The sequence below is a fragment of the Hoplias malabaricus genome, chromosome 1 (assembly GCF_029633855.1).
Source record: "Hoplias malabaricus isolate fHopMal1 chromosome 1, fHopMal1.hap1, whole genome shotgun sequence".
Lineage (NCBI taxonomy): Eukaryota > Metazoa > Chordata > Actinopteri > Characiformes > Erythrinidae > Hoplias > Hoplias malabaricus.
This window is the reverse complement of record NC_089800.1, coordinates 44,178,066-44,201,719: the sequence shown is the minus strand read 5'-3', so window position 1 is coordinate 44,201,719 and position 23,654 is coordinate 44,178,066. Positions and strand designations below refer to the sequence as shown.

Sequence of the window (23,654 nt, the reverse complement as noted above, 5' to 3'; positions counted from 1 at the left end):
AGACTCAGGAAAGCAGCTCAGCTCATCAGAAAGTCAAATGGACTTGTAACATACTGTCACTCAGAGGACGTGAAAGACTTCCACGCTTGAAAGTAGTAAAGGTGAATAATGTTATTTTTCCTTTTAATCTCTTCTATTAATATGATAGATGTATAACAGGCTTTTTGTATTGATTCAATGTAACATTCTTTGCCATTTTTATTCATTTATTTATGTCATGTAGTTAATATAATGTACAATATTTTATAGACACATTCCTGGAAAATGCGCTTCACATTACGGTTGGGTTTTTGGCTATGCGAATTTAGTCGGTGAGCTCTTTATAAGGATCATTTAAATTCCTCCAAAGTGCTGCACAATAAATCAAATCCATTCAAAGAAATAATAAATAAATAAGAAAAAAGCTTGAACACATGGGCACGTAAATGAGAAGACAACAGAACAGATTATTAGATTAAACTACAGACAAGACAGAAAATCACTGAAACTCCAAAACCATAGGAGAATAAATACATTTAAACTGGATTTTAAAATCACAAATTCTTCTTCCTAGCTACTTGCTGGCTTACGTAGAACACGTGTTTGTACAGTTTATGCAGCTGGGTTGTGCGCAGACCCACTAATGTGAGTGTTTTGGACTGTCAGCAGAGTTGATTTAGTCATGTTCCTGCCAATAAACACACGTTAATCCTGCTCGTTCACCGAGGTGAATGCACATCAAAACACACAGGGTCTGGTCTGCCCTTCATTGACAAATTCTGACCTGTTGTTTTAAACATAACTACCAGCTGTAACTGAGTGCGGACAATGTGGTATAAAAAATCTTTTATGAATATTCCAACATTTTAATGATTAAAGGCTATAGTGACAGGGTATTAAATTACAACAGATTAAGTTTTTGGTTTAGGTTTGGTTGGGTCTGACTCACAGCAGTTTGGGAGATATCAGGAATCTATGTTATCATTTGAAAACTTGGGATCAGTGCTGGTCAGTAAAATAAATCCAGTAGAAAAAAGATTCTTGGAAATGGTGATCAATGAAAATACACTTCTGATTACTTCTATTTATAACATCCATAAAAATACTTGAACAGTTGCTTAAACCATCTAAAATTATATCATTAAAAATATATATTCTAAAATGCTTTTAATTATCATTAAAGATAATAAAATATCAGGTATAAAGAAAATGCTGATACCTAAAAATGTAACATTCAGTTTCTATGTAGGAGAGACTGCATGACAGAGTAATGGGAAACCTAATAAACTAAAACCTTCCCCATCCAGAATGTTAGATTCTCTGTTGTATTCTACACTGTCAGAAATTTTTTTTTCACTGTGGTAGTATCCTCAAGGGTACATATTTGTACTTTTAGTTTGTATCTTGTTCTTTTATAATTGTAGATTTTTTTATTGTGTTGATTTCATACGTCCCGTTTCATCTCCAGGACTTTTATTGTGTTTTTATATTTATCACAGTTCTATAAATAAAAACTCACAAGTATTCACCTCTCCTTCTGGAGAAGAGAATGTCATGTATCTTTAGGGAACATTTATACAGTTTGTACCTTTTAGTGACCAATAATGTGCCTGTACCGTACCATTCTGTGTTTGAAAACATTGTAGCTAATGATTTAGTGAATGCTTTCACCTCTTTTCTGAAGGCCTGTAGATCCAACAGTTCCAGTCAGAATAAAAATGAACTCTTATCTTGTAAAATGTGATTACGGAAAGCTTAGCATAGCCTGCATTGGTTTCTGCTTAATGACATTTATCCCCTTAAACTGCAGGCGTATTGTTCAGTCAAATCATATTACACATCATAAATGACTTACGACAGGAAATTACCGACCCCTGCCTGCAGTTAAACTGAACGTTGTGATTAATTTTGTCTTTTGTTCAGTGTTTATAAACAGGTATTTTAGTGAATTCAGCTGCTGTTTCTTCTAATTTCTCATCTCCCTTTTTGTTTAATGACCTTAAATTCTCCGGTCACCTTTAAAAAATATATATATATATATATATGGTAATCCTTCGCTACTTCGCGGTTCATCTTTCACGGATTCGCTACTTCGTGGGTTTTTTCAAGGGGGTTTATGGCCGCTATATCGCGGATATCGAGGGAAAATCTAGGAAAACCGTGAAAGATGATTAGTAAAAAAAAAAAAAGTATTTTCTTCTTATTATTTACATGTATTAGACTAGGCCTGTAGATGACCAAGTATTTCTTACGTACAGTACATGTATTGTTCATGTCCACATCCGAGTGAAATCTACTGACGCTAAATCACAGCTTAGGAATGACCCTATTAAAAAAACTGGTAGGATATCACATGCAGTTCCAGCTGAAAAACATTATAGAATGACTGTTTAATGCAAAGGGTGGGCTGTTAACAGTACAGGGAGGGTTTTAAAAGTCCAAATACTTAAATACATCGCGGGTGGTCTTGGAACGCATCCCCCGCAAAAAACGAGGGATCACTGTATATATATATATTTACATTTACATTTATGCATTTGGCAGACGCTTTTATCCTAAGCGACTTACAAAAAGAGGATCTAACATTCAAACTACAGCACAAATTATACAAAATACCTTACATTAAGTGCAATATGCCAGGAAGTAATAAGTGCATTAAAGAAAGACTTTCAGTGCAAAAGATACTCGGAAGAGCTGGATAAGTTCTTATATATATATATATATATATATATATATATATATATATATATATATATATATATATATATACACACACTGTGACCTTAAGTGGTTACAAGTGATGGATGGATATAGATAATATTTTTATATTTAAATATCTTGTTCTCATAATGCTTGGTTAAAAGAAAAAACTCTAGGTTTCAAGCAGCTCTGGACAGAGGGCGTGACTGTGTGTGGTGTGTGTGTGTACATATAGAGAGAGAGCCAGGGGCTGCTTAAACCAACTGTTGTTTTTTTATTGAAGCCTGTGCAGTAGGCCCATATTTGGCTCTCCTCTCAAAAAATTTGGAATCACTTGTTTGTTGGTCACTTTTTATATTATCTATTATTTTCTATTGGCTATTGCCACAGGTTTTATAATCATCACACCAATAGATACTTTATCATTTTGTTTTTCAATATGTCAGACATAATTGGAACATGATATTTAAAAATGACAAATAATATAGTAAGAATTATTTTAAGTGCCAGTTCCCACTTTGAGATTTGATTATCACTTTGGTCACTTTTGATGCATGAGGCATTCTAAATGTTACTTTGTTAATTATTACGTTATTCTTTTTTTTTTTTTTTTTTTTTGGTGGGAGTGTGTGTGAGTGTTTTGTTTTTTAATGGATTCTCTGAAACATAAAATCTTTGAAGACTCACAGGTGTAGCAACATTTTCTATGCTTAATTGAAAACTTTGATTCCAGACTTTAACATAATAATTGATTCTCAGATTTAAGTTATTTCTTTCCATGTCAGTTCAATGCCACGTAATTACATGAAATCAGCTACAAATACTTGAAGTATTTAAATATTGTGAGACACAGTAAATTGCTTGAACTCAAACAGTATTCTCTCTCTCTCTCTCTCTCTCTCTCTCTCAGCACTACTGACTACAATTCAGACATGTAAATCTAAAATACATGGAGCTGCTGCACTGTGTTCAGTGAAATTATAGAATGACAAATTCAACAAGCATATCAGGTAAAGTATAAAGGAGACTCCGTTTGAAGCTCACAAACCCATGAGCTTAGTGAGATCATTTCTCAGTTTTACTCAGTTTACAAGCTGATAAAATACAATTTGGTTTATAACTATTGGGAGAGTGAACTTGAAATGATTTTTTGTCTCTCTGCAAATGAAAGATTAGAGAGTTATGATGCAACATAAACACTGAGGATTTTATCTTAAAAAGCCAGAAATGAAAGGTTACAATACCAGAAATGACAAGTCAAATGATTAAATATCCAATGTTCTTATGATCAGTTGCCCCAGTGCGCATCAGTGACAGTTCGTAGTTGTTTGTGATAGTTGTGATTGAGTGCCTCCATTTTCTCAGGAGGTAAAGCTCTTTTCGGCAAAAAAGCCTCCAGTCACTTATGAACAGCTTCTGAGCTGATGCCTACAAAACTTACTAAGGTTTCCTGATTATCTGCTGCATGCATTTTACCATCTGTTCTTTTAATTACTCATTTATTATTGTGGCAAAGTTTTCTATTTTCTGTACCTCTAACACTTTCAAAACAACAGAAAGCCACTTCTTTCTTAATGGGAAGTGTTTTTCTCTTCTTGGCCCTTGCTGACTTCTCTCCAAACATAACTTTTTTTTTTCATTTGCTTGTGACCATAAAGTTCTATTTTTGTCTTGAGGTTTCTTTAGAAGCTGCTAGGTGTCTTGCAAGCTGGGAGTTTTTTTGGCACTGTAACTGTACTGTGCACCCTGTTTCTGTTTTAGTATCACATGGGGATCCTTAGTCCTTAGTGTGTGTATATATATACATTGTGTAAACTTTGACTGTGTAATTTCTCTTTATCATGCCTAATATACATGCACATATATTTGATGACCATGCACCTCTCTTTTGAACACTAGATAAAAATAAATAATGCTAAATAAAAGTACTTAAAGAAAAAAGTGAAGTTTAATGTGAAGTATCTTACCAAATCAACCAGGGCTCTTAGGTGGTGGATCATTCTCAGCACTGCACTGACACTGGTGTGGTGGTGATGTGTTCATGTGTGTTGCACTGCTTTGAAAAGATCAGACACAGCAGTGATTCTGGAGTTTTTAAACATTGTGTCCACTCACTGTCCGCTCTGTTAGACACACCTACCTTGTCCTCCCTCCTTGTAGATGTAAAGTCAGAGACAGTAGCTTATCTGTTGCTGCACAGTTTGTGTTGGTTGTCCTCTAGTCCTTTATCAGTAGACACAGGACGCTGTTGGCTGGATATTTTTGGTTGCTTCACTACCCTTAGTCCAGAAGTGAATTGGCAGGGTTAAAAAATTCCACCAGCACTGCTGTGTCTAATCTGATAACATACTATGTACACAAACTGATGGACTACAGCAATTGTAGAACTCCAAAAGGCTGTTATATGATAAGTGGAGATGATAAAATGGACAGTGAGTGTAGAAATTACATAGGGGTACCTAATAAAGTGTCTGCAGAGTGCATTTTGAACACTGTAATACCATCATATTGGATAATTTTCATCTTACTAGGGTCAGCTACACTCTTTAACTGTTGTAAAGTCATTTAATTTTCTCATCCCTATGAAGCTATTTTATTGGATATTTATCAATATGTCTACAGGCCAAGTAAAATCTCCCAAATTAAATCCAGACAAGCACAGTGGGCTTCATGGCAGAAAGACAAGTAAAATATACAAGCACACAAATGACTCAGAGAACAGTCATGAAGAGCCAAATATTTTTTGTCAGAGTTGTGCTGAATACAGTGCTACAATAAAGTGATATATTTTTATACTTAAAGAATAAAGAATTTTGTGCATTTACTATTTTATAAATGTTTATTACAGATTACCTGAGTGCACAAATATGGACATATTTTACTGTTTAAATTCTCATTAGACCAGTCTGTAAACAGCTTAGGTCACTACAGAAGCACACGCTCAGCGACCATTTCAGTGTGTGGCCTACTTTTCCTTCCTGTTTTCCTGTTGCAGTGCATCACAATTTACTGACTCTTCTTTTATTGTTTCAGATGCTGTTCGTCTGGACTTCATACACTACATTTTATTCAGTGTCTCTGCTTTTATTGTCCTCATCACTCTTCTGCTTGGAGTCCTGTGTTTGAAAAAGTAAACCGAATCAGTGTCTTTATTTTGAGACAAGTTCAGAGGATGCCTTTATATAATTAATTAATTAATTCAGTGGTTTTTAAACCTAAACTGTGGTGCAGGGGTTCTTTAGGACTAGTGTTTTCTATTCTTTAATATTGTAAGGGCCGATGGGGGATGAGGGGTGCGGACTGAAGGAGGACAGACGCAAATGCTAAGAACACAGACTTTATTTACAAGAACAAACACAAACGAACTAGAGGGCATGAAACGAGCAAGGGACAAGCAAGCGAAACGAGCAGGAGAAACGAAGAACATTACAAACCATACGAAGACCACTACGAAGAACAACGCGAACGAAACAAGTAACAATGTACAATGAACGACAAGTGAGGGAAGGGGACTTAAATAACACAACAAACAAGAAACACCTGAAACGGATAACAAGGGAAAAGATGAGGAGGCAGAACAAAGGCGGGGCATGAAAGTAAACAAAACAAAGCCATGTGCAGAGAAAACAGACCTGACGAGACGAGGGCGTTACAAATATATTACATAAAAAAAATCTTACATTTCCTTTTTCTTAATTCTCCACTAAAGCCCACTTAAATAGTTTTATTATTATAAACCATGAAAATAACCTGTACAGGCCTTGTTTTCCAGGAAAAGTTTAAATACTGTGCAGAATGTAAAAAACAGAATGCAATGAAGTACAAATCATTTAAACCCTTTATATAATTTAAAAAACCCTTAAACTACAAATACATTTTTTAAAAATACAAAGAGTATAATTCAAATGTTGAAACTGAGACTTTTTTTTGCCCACTGGGAATTTGGTGCCAGCATCATGATCCAAAAAGAGTTAGGACAGGACAAAGAAAAGTGGTAAAATTGTGTAATGTTATAAATATGTTAGTTTAATTGGTAACAGGTCAATGACATGCTTGAATTCTGAAAGAGCATCTCAGAGAGTCTTTCCTAAGTAAAGTTGGGAAGGCATTCACTGCTCTGAAAGCTGTCAAGTTAAAAAAAAAAAAATTAAGAAGCAAGTTTCTCATCTTACAGTATTAAAGATAAATATTAAAGAACTACAGTGTTGTAAAAAGAAGTGGTGATGTAACACAGTGGTCAACGTGCAGATGTCCCAACTTTTTAAGGAAAATATTGCTGGCATCAAATTCAAAATGGAAAATTAAAAATATTTAAAAAACAAACAGTTTAACATTTTAAATGATGTCTTTGTAATTTTGCTTTAAATATAAGCTTTAAATGATTTGCACATCATTATTAGTTTTTTTTACTCACATTTTGCACATTTTCACTTTTGCTAAAATTGTCTCAATACAACGTTATTTAAAAAGGAATTTTATAAGCAAAATATTTACAGCAGTGCACTGGAGCTCCATAAACTCCATGTTTGTTTCAGTTGATAAAATCGACCAGGTGAGTTGTGTGCGCTTTAACGAATAAAATAAAACTCAAATCTGACCTAACAACTTAACATGGTCAATAACAAAAAATTTCAAGGGATCATGTACAAATTTGCTGTTCTCCCCGTGTCTGCATGGGTTTCCTCCGAGACCCTGAACTGGATGAGCGGTTACAGACAATGAATGAATGAATGAATATACATATTTGTGTATGGTTGTGAAATTACAACTACTGTAAAACAAACCAGCTAGGTTAGGACTATTTAAAAAAAGAGCATGACAGAGCTTTAATTCACTAAATCCTTAACTGTTAATTATGGAATATATCAGGCTGTGTTAGTATTGCTCTAAAACATAAGAGGTCAAATATAGATATTTAAACTGTTACAAGCCTTATTATTTCTTCTATCTAGGTACCGATCCATGAATAAGACCATTCAGCAGCTCAGAAAGAGCAGATCAGTGATGGTTACTTCTCAAGACCCCCGTCCTCAGTCTCCCACATCCCCTCAGAGTGCGTTGATGATGTCACCCTTACACAATTCATCAGAGATGTGTCTGCAAAGACAGAAAAGCAAGCTGAGCACCAGGTTACCATGGAAGCCACCTCAACAGGTCTGACCACAGTACTTCATAATATAGATCACATTTTTTTTCTTTATCTAAAAAATCATGTTTTTACAATAAAATTATATCTAGCGTCTTTGCCAGAGCTCAGTCCTGCTTTCGGGCCTAAATGCTATCAAATCTTCATAAACATATTCCAGAATTTCATGTTAACTCTTCCTGGAAGAGTAGAAACTTGGGTTTGACAATATACCCATGAAATATACCCACCTTGATTTCAAAAGAAATGTTGAAAGAGTCAGTGCCCACAGCTTTTAACCATTTAAAGTACTTGGCAAAATACAATTATTCTAATTCTGATTCAGAACCCAAGAGTGACCAAAGCGGACTTAAATCTGATTCAGCTGATCAAGGCTGGGAAAGAAGGAGTCTTCTACAAAGCAAGGATGATGCGAGGCACGTGCAAAGGCCACGCTCTTGTCACATGCAAAATTGCTAAAGAAGGTAGGCTGAAATTGGTCTACATTTTACCTTGCAGTTTATTGTCTAATAGGCATTTAATTAACTATTATTTTGCCAGGATTTTGATGGCTTCTGTCAGGCTGTGCTATAGGAAAGGGGGCTATTGGAAAGCATTCTTCACAAGCTATTAGTTTAATTATATGACTGTGTGGCCATCACAATTAGGTGTCAGTGCTAAGCAAATGGAGAAAGAAGTGTCTATTATGAGGAAGCTGGTGTGCCATAAGAATGTGCTGCAGCTACTGGACTGGAACACTGCTGAGGGTAAGTGACCTAGCTGATTTGGAGTAAGTGTAAACTGCACCATTTAGACTTTTGGAATCAAATGTCATAATATCCACATTAAGAAATGTCATTTTAGTCAATAGTAGTTTGTTAAATTAATTATGTAGCTTTTGTAAAAAGGAGGAACATATGTTTTGTGATATGAAGTATGGCATATGCCTTACACCTAGAAAAGCAACAAAACATGTAATTTAACCAAGATTCTTCAAACGTTTGCATATGACTATATGAATATGTAAACTCCACTTCCAGATTAAGTACATGATGTTATATCTGCATTACCACTGATTGGAATACAAGATGGGAGCAGCATAATATACAACAGTAGTCCTTCAAAACTCTGATTTCCTCTTTGTGACTCTGCTGGTGGTTCCCTTTGTAGAGCCCTTCATGTTGATCATGGAGTTTGTAAGTTATGGCACCTTACGTGGATTTGTACAGACACATCATGAGAAACTGCGTGCTGACCCTGAGCTCCAGAGCATGTTCACTATAGCCTCCTATCACATCGCCCTGGCCATGGAACACTTGCGCTCTAAAATGGTAGGCTGTCTTTATCTTTAGTTCAATGTTCCCTGACCTGCTTATTTTCAGGGTTCTCTGGTTTTAGCACAGGCACTTGTTTATGTATCAGCTGATCAGTTTGATCGTCAAGGTACTTCAGGACCACTCGAGCTCTAGAAAAAGAATTGGCAGTTTTCACCATGAGCTGTTAAGTGACACTGCATTCAGTGCTGTTTACCTATTAACATCTTAATCCAGAGCTCACTCTTCCAGTTTGGTAGCATCATATGGTTAGGGAGTCTTAGAGTAGAACTAGACTGGAAAGAAAAACATTACAAACAAATACCTATGCTTAGATGTTCAATTCTAGGAAAACATGTTATTTAATTTATGTGGAAAGTTCTTCTCACTTCCACCCATCCACTGTAAGCTTCTTTAGGGAACCAAAAGTAGTTCCTCAATGGCATCACCCCAAAGCCCCTATATATTCATATCATCTTTCAAATGTTGAATGTACTTTATAAAGCTGTAAATATTAAGACATGGGGGGGGGTTTGTATTGTGACTGGGGTTCTTCTGTATACTCTGCAGGTGGTACACTGTGACCTTGCCTTACGGAATATTCTGGTGAGCCGTTTCCCATGGGAAATTAAGGTGGCAGAGTTTGGCCTAGCCAGAGACCTAACACGTATGAGAAGCAGACGCAGCACCAGAAAGAAACAAAACAAGGTTGGACACACTTTAGTGCAACTTCTATAACACCCGCTTGCTTCATTAAAACTTACTCATGGTTGTTTAAAATAATGGGGTCTATTAGGAACGAGTTCCCTTGCGCTGGTATCCTCCTGAGTACTTCCGAAGCAACTACTACAGCTTCAAAGGGGATGTGTGGGCTTTTGGCATTGTATTATGGGAGCTGCAGACATTTGGTAAGCTCAGCACAATACAACTTAATTGCTCCACTGTTAAGAACTTTTTTAAAATCATATTTCACATCTAACATTTAGGTAAATAAACGTTTATCTGAATCATGTTTTAACAGGCAGTTTACCCTACCCCAGTCTGGAAACATCAGAGCAAGTGATGTATCATATTTGTAGCGGACACAGAAACATTGGCCCTGATAGCTGCCGGCCTGAGATGTAAGCACCAGAATGACTCTTTTTCTTGCTTTAGACTTCAGTGACGCTTGCATCTGGAAGCAGAAGAGAATGGAGAACAACAGATTTTGCTAATTGATGTGTGCACCACAAAACATATTGAGTACATTTAACTATGTTAAAGTGCACCCATTATAAACAAACATAGACAGCTTTTATAATCTCTGTTGACAGTGATGAAATGAAATACTTAGGCCGTTGCACATAAACCTACGATGACTACGATATTTATAAAGCCTCCGGTGACTGTGGAAGACTGGAATCATGTGCCTAGGATTAAAGTAGAATCATCAGTATCTGGGAATGAATTGGAGTAGCTTTTATTCTCCAAAAATAATCATACGTCATCAATACATGACCCTCTATTGGGCTCTTCTGGTGAATGCCATTGGCCCCTCAGTGTAATCTCCAACCATGTAGTGTGTAAGACCTTTTAAAAATAGAAGCTGTTACCACAGCAAAATGGGGAAAAAAGAGGGGGAAATGGCTGTTGGATAAGCAGATGTCAACAGATGTTTTGGCCATATAGTGTACTTGCTCTCCCCAGACATTTACACTACATGGTTTGATTTATTTGCTGCAGCATACCTGATTTAACTCACAAATGCAAGAGTGCTTCACTGCTATTTTCCCTGTTGAACTTGAAACCGTGTAAATAATCTGATATTTTCTTATACAGACTGCAGATTATGAAGGATTGCTGGTTGGAGCCTTACACTGCCAGACCTTCTTTTTCAGAAATTGTCAGAATCTTGGAGAACATAATTGAGAATGACTCGGTTGGTCATTATTATCTGTATTTTTATTTTTGTTTTTACTTTTGGCCATAGTAATATCCATACTTTTTCAGCTGAAAAGGAGTGATCTTCTGTGTTGCAGGATTATGTAGACGTAGAAAGCCGAAGCACAATAGAAGACTGAACATCATCGAACGGGTGTTCAAAGCAACAACAGGAGTCAAGCTTCTCCTGGCCTTCAAGAGGACACTTAATTCTGTGTAGATTTTATATGTTTTGTTTCTGAGAAACCTCATATGATTCCATTAATGCACTTACTTCCTGAGCAAAGAATAAACCCAGTGTGGTGCATCTGACTGTGGCTTTTACTGGTTAAAATAAATGGCATATGACAGGCCTCTGTAAAGTGTGGGCTACAAGGATGCTTGATTTGGCCTACCACAAAGTTACCCTTGCCCAGTTTTAGTGTACCTGACTTTAACACAGCTCTCACACAATGAGTGAACAGATGTAATTCTTTTCAAATTAAATACTTATAACTTCATGTAGCAAGTAAAAACTTGAAATGAACGTACATTATTTGTAATTTTGTTTTGCAATTTTTTTTGTTTTTGTATTTTACATTAATAAAATATTATATTTTGTCTCCCCATAAGAAAGCTTTTTGGCATCCCTGGCCTGCACAATCATTAGATTTGTTATGGCTTGATAAGCAGGCATTCTGGTGACTGATTTAACAGCCCTAATGAAAGATGATCATTAGAATTTTAAGAACACAGGGCATCTTTGGGTGTTCTTATTGTATTGCAGGTTAAAAATCTCCATCTGGTGAGCCATTAAACCACCAAGAATTCATCTGTTCATTTAAATTACATATTTAGAAGATTTTATTCCAGAACAAATTCTCCTAATGCCTTAAAAATGTTTAGATGTAGCTCACTTTTCATGTTCACTTATTTATGATTGACTATGATAACACAGCTGTAAAGGATGATAACTGAGTTATAATACTGACTTAGTGCTCATTGTATGACAAGCCATTTTAACATTAAATAGATTTTACTACTGGATAGATACAAGAGTTTTGACTAGTAACAATTACATTTTGACTAATCAGAATGACAATTTAAGATATCTGCATTTAAAATCTGACCAGTAAGAACAGTGATGTACATTCTGAGTAGTCAAAATGTCTTTTAGGATATTTCTAATGATGTCAGCGAATTCCTTACCTGATGAGTCAGAAATTCTGAATTAGTGTCAAAGGTATCTCAAATTCAAATTCAACTTGTCAAAATGATGATTCACTGTATGTGAACTGCATTTATCCCCACGTGCTGTCATGGTTGCCAGGTGTGCTCATTGTAACCGATATTGGGCTTATTTTTCTGTAAAGTCGCTTACAAATATTGTTTGCAGGTTGTGATTTGCCTCCTATCCTTCCCCACACACAGCAAAACTAATCATAGAAAAAAAAACAGCTGATGCTCCATCAGTGAGAAATGTTCATAAGTTTATTTAAATGTCAGGGCCTGGGAGAAATACAGAAATAATATAACACTGAGGAAGAGACTGGAAGATTTAGCCTTAACCAGCCCCCCAAAAAAGTGGTTAGTTTTGGGAAAGCCCAAAAAAAGGCAACTACACTTTAGAAACAAGCTAAGAATGCAACCCACGACTACTAATATTTGTAAGTGACTTTACTGAAATTGTAAAAAAAAAGTCCCCTATAATATGCAGTCCTGGCAACTTTACATGACGCGACATTGTGCTATGTAAGCCAGCTAGGTTTTGACTAGTCCAAATTATCATTTATCAGAAATACAAAAGGGGAATAATTTCAAGATATCTGTAATTTATTTGAAGATATCTTAAAAGGAATTCTGACTATTTACAAATATAATTTAGGATATCTCTAACTTAGTCTTGACTAGTCATTACTTTCATTGAAGATATCTAGAATTTCACATATCTACAATTTAGTTTAAAATGTATTTTAGATATCTTTAATTAGAAATATGACTAGTCAGAACAAATGTCAAGATATGTTAATTTACTTTCTGATTAGTCGTAATTATTTGTAGAATCTGAAATGAAAATTTAAGGGTCAATAATTAATTTCAGGGATCTTGAATTGGAGCTTCCATTTAACTCTGTGGGAATTTTTACGTTATTTGCACTAGTCAACATGTAATTAAAGATATCTTAAATTGTTATTTCGCATAGTCAAATATAATTAGAAATATTTTAGAATTATGTCTAGTCAAAAATGAATCGCTTGTATCTGTAATGTAAATCCTGTCACAAGATTTAACACTAAAAACGGATTGCCATACTCTTTGTGTTATCTCTGCTCTGACCTTGCCTTATGCTCCTGCTAAACAAAGGCCAAAAACTTCACTCTGCTCAACTGACGTCAGCAACGCACCTTTCGCCCCACCCCTTTTCTGATCAACCCAGGCACAAACAGCCAATAGGACGAGATATTTCCACGCGCTATTGGACGTTGCCTTGGTGCCATTCCCAGAGTTTCCCTCTACCGTTAACGTTAGCTCTGAGGACGGGCCCGAAGAGAGTCGGTTAGTTTTCAGTTAACACCGCTTTAAACATGTTTCTTCGTACCCTAGAAATCATATTTTTCATCTACTTCGCGACGCACATTCCCATCACTCTCTTCCTTGATCTTCAAGCACTGCTGCCTGAAGATATTTATCCTCAAGCAGTAAGTTCTCACAGACGCCGTTTCGACAGAGCCGTTAAAGGGGAACTTCACCGACTTGTAAAGTGTTTGCCTATATGAAGTCATTCAGTGTGGTTACGTGTGCAGTGAACTATTTTAGAGAAAGTTATAGTCAGTTGGTTTTTCACAGCGGTGGAGGTGAGAACCACATCTCTGAAGCCTCTAAAGACCTCCTTCACAGAAAGTTAGTGAGTGACAATCCTAGATACGATGACTGAGAACTGAGTTCTCTGGGGTAATGATTAGCCTAAATCGTGTTCATTTTCTCTTGGTGGAGAGGCACAAACTGCGTTCTGAGGCAAAACACTAGTCGATTTTCCCCAATCATCAATATATAGAGACACTTTTTAGAGGTTTTCCATAGTATTCAAAATACGTTGAGGCTGTAACAGACATCAAGACCCCTGGTTTATCACCACCACACACTTAGCCTTTTATATGGAAGTAAATATGTCTCATCAGACTTTGAAATATTACCACCTTTTTTTTCTTTGTAGCACTAAATTTTTTACACTGAAATTATGCATCTGAATTTTGATGCTTTTGAATTAAAGTTTCCACATATTTAGCATGTTCACAGAGCCATGACAAAAGATCCACAGTAAAAATTCTTCATCTTCAGGATATCAATAGTCTTATATTGTGTCTTCAGTGAGTCTTTCAGATTTTTGAGACACTTTGAAAATAAAGAGATAATATCCGCGGAATGAAGCTAAACGTGTAGTTTTTCCACGGTGTGAAGGTTGTGTTGGTATTTCGCCACCTAGCGGCGACAGAATGAAGCTAGTGCAGCATTTAAGGTGAACGAGAAAATCCTAATGAATCTATTGCTCATCCTTGGTGTCCCGGATGTGTATCTGAATTTATTAACCTTGAATAATAGTGAAACCGTGTTCTTGAAAATTCACGGGTTCAATTCAAGAGCAGTTATATTCAGATTCATAATTGCGAAGCAAAATATTCAGAGGTGGAAATCTGAAGACTTAAATTCACAAGCAACAAAATTCAGATGCATATTTTCAGTGCTACGAATTCAAAGGTGGTATTATTTCAAAGTCTGATGAGACAAATTTGCTTCCATACTTTTAATTTCACTACAACTTAATATCAAACGACGCTGAATTATTCCACTGAATAATACAGATTTTTGTAAATCAATGGAGTTTCCCTGGAAGTCTTCGTTATTATATCCTAACAATCCTTTGCATTGCAGCTGAAAGACGTGTTGCACTGGTATGCTGCTGATTTCAAAGATCCCATGGTGTTGGACCCACCATTTTGGTTCAAATCTTTTGTTTTCTGTGAAGCTCTTATCCAGTTACCGTTCTTTCCCATCGCAACCTATGCTTTCCTAAAAGGTCAGTGCAACGTGAATAACAGTTCATTGTTATTATGCAGCCTTGATTAAGATGTCAAAGGTTAAAACTTTTATTTCTTGCAGGCAACTGCAGATGGATCCGAACTCCAGCAATTGTGTACTCTACACATGTGGCCACTTCTCTGATTCCAATTTTTGCCCACATCCTTTTTCATAATTTTCCAGTGGCACCTTACCCAGGCCCTCAAACATTTAAGGAACGCCTGACTCTTGTGTCCATTTACGCTCCATATTTAATCATTCCCATCACACTACTGCTCACCATGCTTTATAGCTCCACATACAGCTCTTCACCTTCAAGTGGGAAAGGTTCATCCAAAGCTAAGAAGCTGAGGTAGATGTAGGCTTTCTGGTTGTTGAGTTTACAATTATTCCTACACATCTGTTTTTTGTTTTTGGATTAATTTGTACTCATCTCATACAAATCAGTTTCACCACTCTTTTGGATTGGTGATGTTGATTAGGCACAATGCCACTCATTCCCTGTGAATTATTTTACTTGAATAAAAGATTACTTTGCCAAATAATTTTCTTCTGCACACCGTGTTGCTGTTTAGTAAATGATAGATGGTCATCTTCATAAGCAAAATAGTTTTATTCAAATGCATATCAACTTTAAATGGTGCTTGTCAAATTGTAAAGGTCCACTGATAACCTTTAAGGTTATACTGTAAACAATAATACATGAATGCACTGTCTGGTTAGATAATGTCCTTAAAGTCTAATGCACCTCTATTTTGTGGTCCCAAGAACAAATTAAAAGGGGGTTTAACAAATGGAAAATGAAATACACAGAAATCTGCTATAACTAAATGTACAGTAATAACACAAGTATTAAGATGTAATTATTTACAGTAACATGCAGATACTGTATTCAATTTCATCGTAGCAAAAGTATTAAATCCAATTTACAGAATCCACCTTATATAAATAGTATAAATATCTTTCTTTCAATATAAATAGTTTTCATTTGAATTTATGATTTATGGTGGTACAGATATATTACATTTATGATCCCTGGATATGGCCGTGATAAAGCACTCAACTTGTTAAAATGGGAGGAGCAGGTAGAAGTATGAAAAACAACAGTTAATTCCATGTAGTGAATTAAATGACCTATGAATCCCAATTCTTATTAGGAAGTCAATGCAAGACAGATGCACAGCATCATATTTTCTGTCCACTTAACAGAATAAAGACACTCATTTTTGCAGTATAAACTGGTCAATGAATTCATTCTGCTCTGCCTCAACTTTGGAGAGAGCTTCATATTCAATCCGATACCTGCCAAACAAAAACAGGATACTTTAGGGACACATTTTTTTTTGTCAACAATAACAAACAAGTATAAAATATACAATTATGGTTGCTTTTGGATTTGGTCTGGATTGGATGCAAACTAGCAAAAGGCATGACACAAACATGGGGATACCTTTCCAGCTGCATTTTCTTCTCCGCTATCAGAGCCTGAAGTTGTTGCTGCTGAGCCTCTCGTTGTTTCGCAACAGATTTCAGCAAATTTCTAGCTCCTATGGCCTGTAAAATGATCTATATATCATACCTGTCTAGCTGTGTGACAGTTAATTTAAACATTTTTAAAGTAGGCACACACCTTCATTTTCTCTTTTTCTGCTTCCCTGGCCAATTCATCCACCATTTCAATGAGTCCACCAACAATCTTCTGAAACTGGCTGATTTCTATTGTCAAAAAAGTTAAATATTAAATATTAAAGTAGTTTTAGTTCACAGGCTGTTGTGTAAATATGAAACTCTTTAAACAGCATTTAATACATGTAATTAAATGTTCTGTTCTGAAATAATTTGTAACCTACAAAATATAGGTTGACTTACTGTCAACAAAGTCTCTGCATTCCTCTTTGAGCTCTGTGGTCTTCTGACCTACATCAGGTTCAAGAATTCGTAACTTGTTTAGTTCATCAAAGTGAAGTCCAGCTTCTGACAGTGGCTCTTTAGCCATGACCAGGGGCTAGTCACTGGTTGGAGCGAGAGACAAAACGGGATTAAAGAAAGCGTCATACATTTCTAGGGAAAATAACAGATTTGTTTATAGTGGTGGGCGGCACGGTTGCGCAGCAGGTAGTGTCGCAGTCGATAGGGTTCAATTCCCGCTCCAGGTGACTGTGAGGAGTTGGTGTGTTCTCCCCGTGTCCACGTGGGTTTCCTCCGGGTGCTCCGGTTTCCTCCCACAGTCCAAAAACACATGTTGCAGGTGGATTGGCAACTCAAAAATGTCCGTAGGTGTGAGTGAATGAGTGTGTGTGTGTTGCCCTGTGAATGACTGGCGCCCCCTCCAGGGTGTATTCCTGCCTTGCGACCAATGATTCCAGGTAGGCTCTGGACCCACCGTGACCCTGAACTGGATAAGCGGTTACAGACAATGAATGAATGAATGATTATAGTGGTGGTGGTGTTAGGAACAAGATGTCTTAAATCCTTAAATTCTCTGAAAATGTATAATATGTAGGGTGTGGTGTTGTAAGGCAAAAAATAAATAGAAAATTGAACAGTAAAAAAAATTATCATATATATTATTTATATACGGTACACTTCCATCACTGTCTGTACGTTTCTCTACAGTAAACCATTTGCAGATAATTCTGAAAGCCTTTTTTCACATCTACAACGACTAAATTGTGCTCAAAGCTGTGGAATTCCTTTTAAAACTGAACTTGTCAAAAAGGAGCTGACAAAGAACCTTTAACAGTTTTGTAGACCTCAGTCACATAAAAAAAAGTCCGATGTTTTCCCGTGGACTTTGTAAATGTCTGTGAGCTGTACTGAACTGACTAAATCACAGCGGAACAGACGGCGGTTCGACGCCATATGGTTGATCAACTAGTGGTACTAGTAATATAACCGCTTAGCACCGTAGTAAACTGCAGTTTATTAGTAAAACATACGGTTCTGGTATTTGTTTACCTTCTGTGTATCTACTCGTATAACGACATGTTCGCTTACATTAATTTAGTTCACTAAAAAAAACAACCGGCTACAAGTAAGAGCCGGGCTAGTGGTCTATTCGCTAACGACACAGAAGCTAAAACGCTAACTCCTAACAATGACATGATTCTTGACATGAGAAACCCTACATCCTCCAAACAACACACAGGTTCTCTTCAATAAGCGTTAGTGCTTAATGTAACCTGATGGATGTGTAAATATCTTACCGACAGAGTTTTTATTTTCTCTGCTGAGTGAAGTTAGCTGTGGTTGTGTATTTTACAGGCTGACTCCAGATGATGAAGCTCCGCCTCTGAACAATGAGTCTCCGCCGCTGCCACGGAGACCGGCGGAGCACTCCACCACAATATTCACAATTCAACACCGTCAAAATACTCAAAACCAGTTGCACTCAACCAAAATGCTCAAATATTCTCAAAACTATCAACACATACTCAAATAGTCAAACAGCCTTTAACAAAGTAATGGTGGTCAACTAGTTATATTTTTAATTCATGGATAATATTTTTGTACGTTATTGTCATTTGTAGTTGTTAAATTATAAATGTTCTCATTTTGAATGCATTTAAAGCGGGTTAACATTATTATTATTATGTTTCTATTAAAACTGTGGTTTGAATCATAACTATATCAAAGTACTCTGTATAAATTTGGAAAATTGTTATAAATTCCCAACAAACTGTTCCTATGCACACATTATATTTTCTGTCTATAGAGGATATTCAGATTGTGTCCATTACTCCTGTAGTAGACAGTGGGTACTGTAGCTTAGTACATGGGCGGTGATACAGCAGATGTGTGCTGTGGTACATGAGTGGTGTTGTAGGAGATGGATGGCGCTGTAAGAGATAGGTGGTGCTGTAGTAGATTATTTGTTCTTGGTTGGTGGGTGGCGCATGGTGTTCAAAGTATTATACAGAAAATACTCAAGCTGTGCTCCACTCAAATATTCAAATACACACCATAACAGTACATAATAGTGTGAGGACTCTTATTGTGAAATGGCTGGTGTTTTGATGCGTTATTCCGGAGCTGTAGAGGGACCCTCCTGAGGTGACGTAGAGAGAACGGCGAAGAAAACGAGTGAAAAACACCGCTCTTTTTTCAAGAGTTTCACTGTAGCAGCAATTAATGTATTCTGTATGTAGTGGAATATCTAACTTTTAACTTTAATTACCATAGGTAAGTGTTATAGCCCAACTATAAAGACATAGGCGTTAGTAACAGGAACAATTCTGTTTATATTGGCGGCTACTAAACGTGTGGCTATGCCTTTATGAATTACTTTTTAAAAGTTCCCTGAAAATATGCAGGTATTCTGTAACAAATACTTATTTATTAATTAAATAACAAAGAATAATCGTCATGTGTTAACATGATTTGCCCTTTAGTGTAACACGTATTTATCATATTTCTGTTTTGTGTTTTTTATTTAAACTTTGCTGAACGTTTCACATACCCTCCAATCTTAGAATTATATAAAAAACACAAAATTTCTAAATGGGTTCCCACAGGCTTTAAAACCTGGAGCCAGTGTTAAGCAGTTTTTAAGCTCACAAAATAAATGTATTATATTTTATATAATTACATAACGTCTCAGGAACATAAATATGCTTTTTATTGATAACAATGCTAAGATATATTTTTTTACTCAGGGTAATTGTCATTGCAGGTGTTGGTTAAAAAGATGCCTTTATCAACCCAGTCCCAGTCAGGGAATGATGAATATATCTTGGTGGCTAGTTTGGATAATGTGAGGAACCTCTCCAACATTCTGAAAGCGATATCTTTCAAAGACCACGCAATATTCAATGCAACCCAGAATGGGTTAAAGGTTACTGTAGAAGATTCTAAATGTCTTCAAGCAAATGCATTTATTCAGGTTGGTGTCAATTCCGTCAACTCCGAATAAGTAATAAGTGGTCAGTGTACTTAAATGTCTCAATCTTTTTTTTCTTTCTTCAGGCGGACATATTTCAAGAATTCACCTTGAAAGAGGACGTCATTGGGTTTCAGGTTAATCTCACTGTGCTTCTGGATTGTCTCACCATCTTTGGAGGCAGTACAGTGCCAGGTAGTGCTGGGTGATATGAGCGCAAATCAATATCACGATTAATTGTATATTTTACCATGATTATGGTTAATGAAGGATTATTTTATTTTTGTATTTTTGACACTCAGTTCAGTGGCAAGGTGTGTACTGTAAATATGCTCCAGTGTTAAAGCTGGGATATTTTTTTCTAATGTTGCTGGGAGCTTGTTCCCGTCTTGTTTTCTAAGCACTGTTTATATTTGGTGTGTGATTGTCCTGTTTTTTTTTTTTTTTTTTTTTTTGCTAAAACTGTTTTTTTTCCAGCATTTACATTTGACTACTTTTGTTCAGTGTCGTATAAATTATAGTCAAACACAGCACATCCACACCACAAACGCTGCGTTTTCTTTGGTACTAGCTGCTCAAGTTGCTTGGTCAGCCTCTGTGTTTAGGATGTGTCCATGTGACAGATAGGGGCAGAATCATGTGACTACAGCTTGGTAGTGTGGTTTTAAAGGGACTGTACATGTACACACAGTGAGGACATAACAGGCTTGTCGTTATAGACAAGATAATGTCGATATCAATTAATTTTTAAATAATTGCCCAGCCCTAGTGCCTTAGTGTTGGTATTCCATCATAATAATTAATGATCAGCTGTTTCAATGCTTCTCCTGTGCTTGTGGAGTTTAGTACATTACTGACTGTAATACACTGTATTTTTACTGAAAACAAATATTGACTTTTGAGTTATAGACTTCTGTGTATTGGTTCAATAAGCCTCTTATTTTACCATTAAGGAGTGAGCACAGCCTTGAGGATGTGTTACAATGGTTATGGCTATCCTCTAACCCTGTTCCTGGAGGAGGGAGGAGTGGTCACAGTTTGCAAGATTAACACACAGGAACCAGAGGAGCCAATTGATTTTGATTTCTGCAGCACTAATGTCACCAACAAGGTCATTCTGCAGTCTGACAGCCTGAAAGAGGCCTTCTCGGAACTGGACATGACCAGTGAGATCCTGCAGTTAACAATGTCACCTGATCAGCCCTTTTTCAGGTAAGCAAATAACAGGTATAATGTTAAAATAGGGCAGGGATCATGTAGATTTTGAGGTCCAGTTTACTTAATTTCAGTTACCATTTCATTTTAAAATAAATCCATATGACCAAGATATTCAAATGTATTACTCATTTCAAGGATTCGTTTCTGTTTTTTTTGGTGAAGTTAGTAATGTAGTGTCGCTGTCACACAGCTCCAGGTGTCTGAGGTTTAGCCCCTGCCTCAGGTCACAGTCTGTGAGGAGCTTGGTGCATTCTCACTGTGTCTGCATGAGTTTCCTCCGGGGGCTTTGGTTTCCTCACACAGTCCAGGTGTAAGGAAAGCGGATAGGCTGTTCAAAAGTGTTCGTAAATGTGAGTGTGTGATGCCCTGTGATGGACTGGCACCATGTCTAAGATGTGAATTGGGTAGGCTCTGGACCTATCAAATCCTTGGAAATGAAGAAATGGTTGCAGAAAATGAATCAATAAATGAATGTTTTGGATATTATATGGAAGGTTTATCTCTACAACTTTACTTAAGTTTCCAAACTTAGAGTGCTGCTAATAATAAAATGAATAATAAAAGTCCTTATCATCTGTTTATTCCAGATTGTCCACATTTGGAAATTCAGGAAATGCCCATTATGACTATCCCAAAGATTCTGACATGATGGAGTTGTTCCAGTGTACAAAGACACAAACCAATAGGTATGATCATTAAATCTCAGAAAAACCTAAGTGTTATTGCCTTTTGACCTTGTGATTGCATATCAGTGGGGGTTTAAATGTCAGTGTGTCTCACTCTTCTAGATCATAATTTTTTTTATGTTGTTTATACATAAATTGCACAGTTCATATGTGGCTCTCTGGATGAAATTAAACATAATGTCCCCTAGAGCCTCCTACAGCATTTTAAGCATTTTCCATCTTCTGCTGGTATTCATGCAGGTACAAGATGACCCTATTAAAACCCTCCACCAAAGCCTTGACTCTGTCGTGTAAGGTGTCAGTGAGAACAGACAGTCGAGGTTTCCTCTCCTTACAGTACCTTGTCCGGAATGATGATGGACAGATCTGTTTTGTTGAGTATTACTGTTGTCCAGACGAAGAGGTTGATGAAGAATAGATCTTTGATCATAACAAGGCCCTTTTATTATTATTTTTTTAATCTACCTGTGAAATGGAGTAAACATTAGACAGGTTGTATAGGTTGCTGTACAATATGCTTCAGAATCTTGTAAATTATATTTTTCTAACTCCACACTAATAAATTTAAATGTCTGTACATTGCTGTCTAATAGACTGTTAAAATAAAATCAGTTGCTTAAAACAATTATTTTGTTATTTCAATATCTTTCAGTCCAGATAGGTTTGTGAAATCATTCATTTGTTCATCTTCTGTAATGTCTTCATCCTGATTAGGGTCACAGGGTGTCAGCAGTCTACCTGGAACACACCCTGTACGGGGCCAGTCCATCACAGGACACCACACACTCACCCAGTTACTTATACAACATCTGTGGTGTATTTCTCACAGCCATTCCACCTAACAATATGTTTTTAGATTCTCCATTACACAGAGCCTTAGTGACAAGTGAACTGTATTAGGTTTCCTCATAGCACTGAAAAAACATCGATGAAAGTTCTCCTCTACTGTTCTTTGAAACCCAGTAAGGCATTCTGGCTAAATTTGTTTCCCTGCGTAGAACATATCAAGGTCAACGCATCACTTAATTGTGAAGAGCACGGAAATATAAATGCGTCCTGCATTTGAAACAGAGAATGTTAATGTAAAGAAACACAAGACTCTCTCTAACCAGCAGAGGGCAGCAACACAGCGCCACACGACATGAGGCATCCTATGTCTCCTGCCCTCGTGTGGCCTGTTACAATCATTCACTTTATCATACAAATGTTTAACTTTTTATTGTGCATTGATGGTTTATTCAAATAATTAATTAAATATTATATTTTGAAAGAACTCCACGTGTCTTGTTTAGAGCTGCATTGAAAGTTTTATGGTCTTAATGTGCCTGTTAAAACGCTTAAAGGGTACGACACTGGTGTCTCAGGCCAATGCACTTTCATTTACAGAGTGTATTTAACTTTAGGGACTACGGTGATTATGACTACTTTGATTACACCTATTTTGTGTTTCAGTTTTAAGTTAGCACATGTTGTTTCTCAGTGTTTTTATTATAATGTTCTATTATTTATTTATATTCCCTTTTTTTATGCTATTTTGTTAAAATAAATGTAAAAACTGGATTTTTACAGGAACAATTTAAAACTCAGCTTTTATTATCGTTTCTGAACTTTTTTTTTTTATCTTTTTTTTAAAAACACTTTAGAAGCTGATACTTGTGTGAAAAAAAAAGTTACAGTTTAAGTATATAATATTACAACGTGCAATTGCAGCGATACATTTGAAGAAATTACAAGCCGGTTCTGAACAATGAGCCAATCTTAGGGCAGGGCGCAGTATG

At 36.4% G+C, this 23,654-nt stretch overlaps 4 protein-coding genes across 7 annotated transcripts; 3 read left to right on the top strand and 1 right to left on the bottom strand.

The window, feature by feature from the left end:
* The first annotated feature begins 10 nt into the window (after window positions 1–10).
* si:ch211-167j9.5 (tyrosine kinase receptor Cad96Ca) lies at window positions 11–11,639 on the top strand. Of its 2 annotated transcripts, none has more exons than XM_066681720.1 (12): window positions 11–101; window positions 3,590–3,689; window positions 5,713–5,809; window positions 7,632–7,833; window positions 8,151–8,289; window positions 8,473–8,571; window positions 8,975–9,135; window positions 9,688–9,825; window positions 9,914–10,025; window positions 10,139–10,238; window positions 10,936–11,035; window positions 11,136–11,639. In XM_066681720.1, the coding sequence occupies exons 2-12, from the start codon at window positions 3,665–3,667 to the stop codon at window positions 11,175–11,177; spliced, it is 1,215 nt and encodes a 404-aa protein (XP_066537817.1). In that variant the 5' UTR covers window positions 11–101; window positions 3,590–3,664; the 3' UTR covers window positions 11,178–11,639. The 2 variants fall into 2 exon arrangements, with proteins under 2 accessions (XP_066537817.1, XP_066537825.1); XM_066681728.1 differs by lacking the exon at window positions 11–101 and adding an exon at window positions 1,847–1,915.
* Window positions 11,640–13,498: 1,859 nt separating this feature from the next.
* tmem97 (transmembrane protein 97) lies at window positions 13,499–15,668 on the top strand. The gene is made up of 3 exons (XM_066680475.1): window positions 13,499–13,715; window positions 14,947–15,091; window positions 15,175–15,668. Exons 1-3 carry the CDS (start codon window positions 13,602–13,604, stop codon window positions 15,447–15,449), a joined length of 534 nt encoding a protein of 177 aa, XP_066536572.1. The 5' UTR covers window positions 13,499–13,601; the 3' UTR covers window positions 15,450–15,668.
* A 30-nt stretch (window positions 15,669–15,698) lies between these two features.
* Window positions 15,699–18,399, bottom strand: ift20 (intraflagellar transport 20 homolog (Chlamydomonas)). Its single transcript, XM_066680488.1, has 5 exons — window positions 18,300–18,399; window positions 16,963–17,105; window positions 16,724–16,809; window positions 16,544–16,647; window positions 15,699–16,395 (listed from the first exon to the last, which is right to left on the bottom strand). Exons 2-5 carry the CDS (start codon window positions 17,087–17,089, stop codon window positions 16,314–16,316), a joined length of 399 nt encoding a protein of 132 aa, XP_066536585.1. The 5' UTR covers window positions 17,090–17,105; window positions 18,300–18,399; the 3' UTR covers window positions 15,699–16,313.
* A 674-nt stretch (window positions 18,400–19,073) lies between these two features.
* rad1 (RAD1 homolog (S. pombe)) lies at window positions 19,074–22,911 on the top strand. Of its 3 annotated transcripts, none has more exons than XM_066680724.1 (6): window positions 19,074–19,146; window positions 19,766–19,975; window positions 20,059–20,167; window positions 20,926–21,184; window positions 21,778–21,876; window positions 22,117–22,911. In XM_066680724.1, the coding sequence occupies exons 2-6, from the start codon at window positions 19,781–19,783 to the stop codon at window positions 22,292–22,294; spliced, it is 840 nt and encodes a 279-aa protein (XP_066536821.1). In that variant the 5' UTR covers window positions 19,074–19,146; window positions 19,766–19,780; the 3' UTR covers window positions 22,295–22,911. The 3 variants fall into 3 exon arrangements, with proteins under 3 accessions (XP_066536821.1, XP_066536813.1, XP_066536804.1); XM_066680716.1 differs by having other exon boundaries at window positions 19,139–19,275; window positions 22,117–22,906; XM_066680707.1 differs by lacking the exon at window positions 19,074–19,146 and adding an exon at window positions 19,159–19,233.
* The last annotated feature ends 743 nt before the right edge of the window (window positions 22,912–23,654 follow it).

Coding starts and splice junctions, on each gene's coding strand:
- si:ch211-167j9.5 (XM_066681720.1), top strand. CDS start 3,665: ATGACAAATTCAACAAGCATATCAG. Junction 7,834..8,150: donor CATGGAAGCCACCTCAACAG/GTCTGACCACAG, acceptor ATTCTGATTCAG/AACCCAAGAGTGACCAAAGC. Junction 10,026..10,138: donor ATGGGAGCTGCAGACATTTG/GTAAGCTCAGCA, acceptor ATGTTTTAACAG/GCAGTTTACCCTACCCCAGT.
- tmem97 (XM_066680475.1), top strand. CDS start 13,602: ATGTTTCTTCGTACCCTAGAAATCATATTTTTCATCTACTTCGCGACG. Junction 13,716..14,946: donor AAGATATTTATCCTCAAGCA/GTAAGTTCTCAC, acceptor TTTGCATTGCAG/CTGAAAGACGTGTTGCACTG. Junction 15,092..15,174: donor AACCTATGCTTTCCTAAAAG/GTCAGTGCAACG, acceptor TATTTCTTGCAG/GCAACTGCAGATGGATCCGA.
- ift20 (XM_066680488.1), bottom strand. CDS start 17,089: ATGGCTAAAGAGCCACTGTCAGAAGCTGGACTTCACTTTGATGAACTA. Junction 16,810..16,962: donor ATGCAGAGACTTTGTTGACA/GTAAGTCAACCT, acceptor TTTTGACAATAG/AAATCAGCCAGTTTCAGAAG. Junction 16,648..16,723: donor CAGAAAAAGAGAAAATGAAG/GTGTGTGCCTAC, acceptor ATCATTTTACAG/GCCATAGGAGCTAGAAATTT.
- rad1 (XM_066680707.1), top strand. Junction 20,168..20,925: donor TGGAGGCAGTACAGTGCCAG/GTAGTGCTGGGT, acceptor TTTACCATTAAG/GAGTGAGCACAGCCTTGAGG. Junction 21,877..22,116: donor ACAAAGACACAAACCAATAG/GTATGATCATTA, acceptor GTATTCATGCAG/GTACAAGATGACCCTATTAA.